Below are 5509 nucleotides of genomic sequence, written 5' to 3' on the forward strand. Positions count from 1 at the left end.
TATCTGATTCTTCCTCCTTCTCAATCTTCCAAATAATAGCAGCCCTGTTTGCTCCATCTCAAAAATATAACTCAAATACATCTCTATTTCTTATTACTGCTGCCATCTTAATCCAAGTTATCATGATCTCTTTGCTAGATGATAAAAAATCTTCTAAACATTTCCCTCCTCCCATTCTCCCCTCCCCCCAATTAAGTAATTTTCTTCAGAGCAGCCAGTGTAATTTCAAAGAATAAACCAGACCTTATCAATTCCCTGTTTAAAATCTTCAGAGGCAATTACAATTAAATCCAGGCCCAGTGGTGGACAGCTATAATTCCAGCAACAAGGGAGGCTGAGGCAGGAAATCACAAGTTTGAGGCTAGCCTCTGCAATTTAGTGAGGCCCTAAGCAACTTAGTGAGACAATGTCTCAAAATAAAAATATAAAAAGGGCTGTGGATGTGTCTTAGTAGTAAAGCACCTGTAGGTTCAATCCCCAGGACTAAAAAAAGAGAAAGAATAAAATTCAAACTACTGATATCTATTGAACTCAGGATATTACACTGAAATGATTAATGACTGAAAAGTCTTGCTAGAATAGTTATAGTTAACAGTTAATCTCAGCTGTGAAATAGAATGTTTATTAGATATAACAACTACATGTGAAACCCTCAGAAATTCAGATACTTCAGATACACATCTCTCTCTCTCTCACACACCCCCCCACACAGAGTTATATAAAGCCAAAATTGCTTTTATAGAGAAAATGCACTTATATTTTTTAACAGAAAAATATTGCTACCCTGAAAAATTCTACATTTTCTCTATAAAGGAAAATTTACTCAAATAGAACGATTATCTAGAAGTTTTACTATTTCAGGAGTTCTAAGAAATATGGTCAAGGGTCACAAGGGCCAGAAACATAGCTCAGCATAGCTCAGTGAGTATGAGGCTCTAGGTTCAATCCTTAGTATTGCATAAAAACAAACAAACTAAACCTAAATCTCACCAACATTTTGACTAAACAAACCCTATTGATTGCTAACAAATTATTCTATGTTTAGAAGTGCATTTTTCTAAAGTCGTGATTACATGATTACACTTTAAAAATTCTGTTATCCTTGCATTGTCCAACATATTACCTGATCACCAGAAACTTGGCCAGTGACTAATCTGGCAAAAATATAGAATATATTCTAAATAGAAATCACTTTAAAGTGAATAAATTTTCATTTCTTTCTCAGGCCCTAAAAAAGATAACAGGCTTTTCCTAAAAAGCATATTTAATAAAATTTAATACAAATTGTGTGCTATTTTAGTAATCATTTCAACTTTTATCCTTAAAATGTGTTTATTAATAAGATCTGTGATTTCAACCTCAGCAACATAAAACTTAACAATTAACATTTCAATATTAAAAAATAATGTAATGAAAATCCTAATTTCAAAGCTAACAAAGAAGTACAATTAATGTGTAAGTATTTTTACAAAATAAAGCACAATATTACTAAGGTCTCAAGATTATGACACATCAATCTAAGATGCAGAGTGTAAAACAATGTATTTAGATTTTCCTTTGAAAGTCCCAACTCTTATTTCTGTAACAAAATAAACTTTTACTCAGTTATTTTTAAAATATCTAAATGGGAAAAGTATACTAAAAGCCATCAACAAAGACTGTTTTTGATTATTCTTGGTTTCTAACCCATTTAGAAAAGCATGCAGTTTAGAAATGCATATTTGGACAAATTAATCTTAATGTTATGTTCTTGAACATAAACATCAGCAAACAATATAGAGTATGAAATAATACAGGAAAAATTTTTGGTTTTATGGGTATTACAGTGTGGTTTTAATATAAGCTAAACATAAGCACAATTGTTAGACTTATCATGCAAAACAATATGCCAAGATCAATCTTAAAAGAAAAACCAAAACATAAAAAATACCTTTCTCAATTAATCCTTCAGACTCCATATAAAATACAAAAATTAGTATGTCAATAATCACATCAAGTACTAATTTGCTGATTGAGAGGTAAAAAATCTTTTTGATTTCAAAATTAAATAGCTTCGGGTAAAAGCATAGTATTTTCCACATATACTATCTTTCCATTTTGCACAGAGTTCCAAGGCAAAGATTGCTTCTGGCTTTATGAATTACCAGAGATGACCTGTGTGGCTGACTTATCACAGGTCTTTTATTCTTCTTTCCTGATAGATCCTTAGCTTCTTTGGGAGGTGACATATGAATTGGTTTCCATGGAATTGGATTACAAAAGGCTGGTTCTGGATAGGAAGTTCCACTGTAAAAACCTACAATCATTGAAAAATCAGAACAAAACAAAACAACTAAACTTCTTGAGAACAATTACTTATTTTAAAATTCCTAGAAAATGTTAAACTGTCAAAAAGGCGAACTATCACTGACACACCAAGCTAATCTGAATAGTTTTTTTTAAAAAAACTAACACTTTCAAATATAGTAATGTAGTAAAAGATAATTCTGAGAAGCCAAGCAATATTATTAAAACATACAAAAAATAATGCTGAGAACCCAAATAATATTGTTAAAATCTATGCAAATAATAATACCTGCAAAGGTTTTACTATGGAATTAATTTCAGAACCATAAAAATTAAATAAAACCTTCATTTTCTTAACCCTATCTAGGAAATGACTTATTTGTGAACTAGTTTCCCCTTGTCAGAGACTAAAATTTACAGAAAAAATTATTTTGCTTATACAGCTAAAGTGAATCAAGATTTTTGTTTAGAACCAGGGAATTTTGATTTATTGTTATTCAAGTTAATAAGATTTCACAGAATCAGTGTAATTTTATTACTAATTAGAGAGCAACTTTTGATGAACATACTGTTTAAAAATTGTGATGCCTGACAATAATAACTATGTGAAGGAAGAACATTCTGTAAATTATCTTCAAATCCTTTGGTCATTATAGGCACACAAATTCCTTTATTTCATAATTTATAAAAATGATAGGATAAAGAGTAAAGACTTAAGGGAAGTACAGCATGCAGACAAATATGGATGCTTATTAGAATGAAGGGAAGGGATGGGGATAGGAAAAGAAAAGAGTGAAATGAATTCAAAATAATTTTCATATAAATGTATATAAATACACCATCATGTATATCCATAAGAATGGGGTTCTAATTAGAATAAGATATGTCCCATATTTGTATAGTTATATCAAAATGAATTCTACTGTCATGTATAACTAAAGAGAACCAATAAAATTAAAAAAGAATTAAACTCATTTAAAAAGCAAAGTAATTTAATAAAATAGTCCCTTGTTTTAGCAATTAATTTCTAGTCAATATGTATATTCTCACCTAAAGTCTTAGCTTTACTATCTAATCTTTAGGTTAAAATCACTGCTTATTGACCTTTTTTTAAGCAAGAAAGAAAGAGAGGGAGGAAGGGTGGCAGGGAGGAAGGTGGGGGGAGGAGGAGGAGGAGAAGGAGGAGGAGGAAGCCATCCTCAGTAGCTAAAATGGATTAATGGATATAATGGATGACCTCTATGACATATAAGAGAGGCCTAATCCTGACAGCAGGAATGTGTCTTTCAGACTCTGGCAGCCCACTTTGACTGCATAATATGTCAACACACACTTTACCAAGATGGTCAAAACAAAGTCTGGAATATGTTCCATTGTGTGAACAAAACAGAATGGGAGTATTTTTAAAAATAAATTATTTAAACAAGTGAAGGCAGCTGTCATCAAGGTATGAGCTTTCAACATAAAGCACAAAGAAAAACATGCAATGCCATTTATCATCAGACCAAGCCTAAAGGCCAATTGGTTCTGTTTGGTCATGTGCTATCTATATCCCACCCTGTAAAAAGAATGTGCCAAAGACACTGGAAGCTCTGCCTTAGAGAAGGTTAGAAAAAGGGTAGGCAAGATGAACCCTTAAACACATCCTGAATAAGGCTTTTTCATCCAAGAATGTAAGAGCACTACCAGGGATGCTAGCAATTGAACCCAGGGCAGTATGCATGCTAAGGACATGCTCCGTGACTGAACTACAACTCCATCCCTGAGAATTTAACTTATTTCCTAATGTTAGAAATCATTGCTTAAAAGTGTAAGTTTGCAGTTTTACAACCATTACCTTTATATATCATTTATGGAGAATGAATAAATTCCTACCAACATAGTATAATTTTCTAAAAGATAGTAATTTGAAAGAAAAATAAATTTTATAAGTTTCTATTTCTGTGAAAAAGAAACAAAATGTATAAAATTTGCTTCTGCAAACCATACTTATGTAAGCCACATAACATAAAAACTAACCTGTAAGTTTTCCATTGGCATAACCATAGCTCTTTACAGCTGGACGAGGTTTACTTTTTGCATTTTCCAACCATTCCTTAAACTTTTTATCTGCTATTTCCTTTTTCTCTTGTAATTCGGCTTGCCGTTGTTTTTCTTTTTCCTTAAAATGACAAGACCAAAGCATTTCCAAGGATATTCTATAACTAAACATTCCATTCAAATTCTACTGAGTCTTTTCTCCCAGTTGCTTCCTCTCTCAATGGCTTACTGGCCACAATATTGAATTATATTTCTATAATTTGAGAGTAAAATTGAACATGATCAGGGATGTGATATTAATGTGTCTTCCTCTAAACAATAAGATATCAAATCCAAGAAAAAGAAAGCAATCCGCCTTCTTTTTAAAGTAATTTATTATACAGTAATATGACTAGATAAAAGTATATTGAAAAATATTTAAAACAACTAACAACAATTTTGAATATGACTGAAAAATATATAGGCTTATTGAAATTACTCAATGTAAGGAAACCAAAAATACATATTCATTTTGAAGCTTAAAGACAGCATAATATAAGTAAGGACAGTTTCATATCTTTATGCTATGATACAGTCAATTTTCTAATCATATACTTTTTTCTAAAATATAGTTGGCACCTAGGAACACCAAAAACATATATTCTAACTGGCTACTTTAATAAAAATACCTTTTCTTTCTTCTTCTTCTCACATTCTTCAGCAATTTTTTTCTTTAACCATTCTTGATATTTTTCTTTTGCTTTTTCTTGCAAATGTTCTTTCTCTAGTTCTTTTGCTGCTTTCTCCTCCATTTCCTTATTCATTTTTTGTTCTCTTTCTTTCCTTTTCTTAAATAAAAATAGAAATTTTCATTGAAATACCTGTAATTATTCTGACATAAGGAAGGATTGTTATATGCAATAATTTTCTAAACTTCTATTATTCTTAAAATAAGTGGTGTAACAGTGATTGGCACATGTGGTTTATGAGAATATATAACATACTGCAATTACTTGTTCAATGTCAATAACAGGTAGTTACTGCTTGGCTGTAAGTTTCATTAGGACACTGACAAAGATCTTGCTCATCAACGTATACCTGCGACTGGGATAGTGCTGAGTAAACAATAGGTGCTCAATAAATATTCTTTAAATAAATTAGTGAATAAATATTACTATCTGTTAGACTGCTGAATCCTAGTATT

The 5509-nt window shown here is 31.1% G+C and overlaps 1 protein-coding gene across 1 annotated transcript; it reads right to left on the reverse strand.

Moving 5' to 3' along the window:
* Positions 1–601: 601 nt before the first annotated feature.
* Positions 602–5153, reverse strand: LOC124080455 (coiled-coil domain-containing protein 34; the record flags this gene model as incomplete). The annotated part of the gene is given in 3 exon segments (XM_046426360.1): positions 602–2296; positions 4306–4447; positions 4995–5153. Coding segments are annotated over 3 exon segments (513 nt in total), but the record flags the coding sequence as incomplete, so codon positions are not given.
* Between the last annotated feature and the right edge of the window lie 356 nt (positions 5154–5509).

This window comes from Marmota monax, unplaced genomic scaffold (genome assembly GCF_021218885.2).
Source record: "Marmota monax isolate L192 unplaced genomic scaffold, Marmota_monax_Labrador192_F-V1.1 WCK01_AAM20220418_F8-fsc00520, whole genome shotgun sequence".
NCBI lineage: Eukaryota > Metazoa > Chordata > Mammalia > Rodentia > Sciuridae > Marmota > Marmota monax.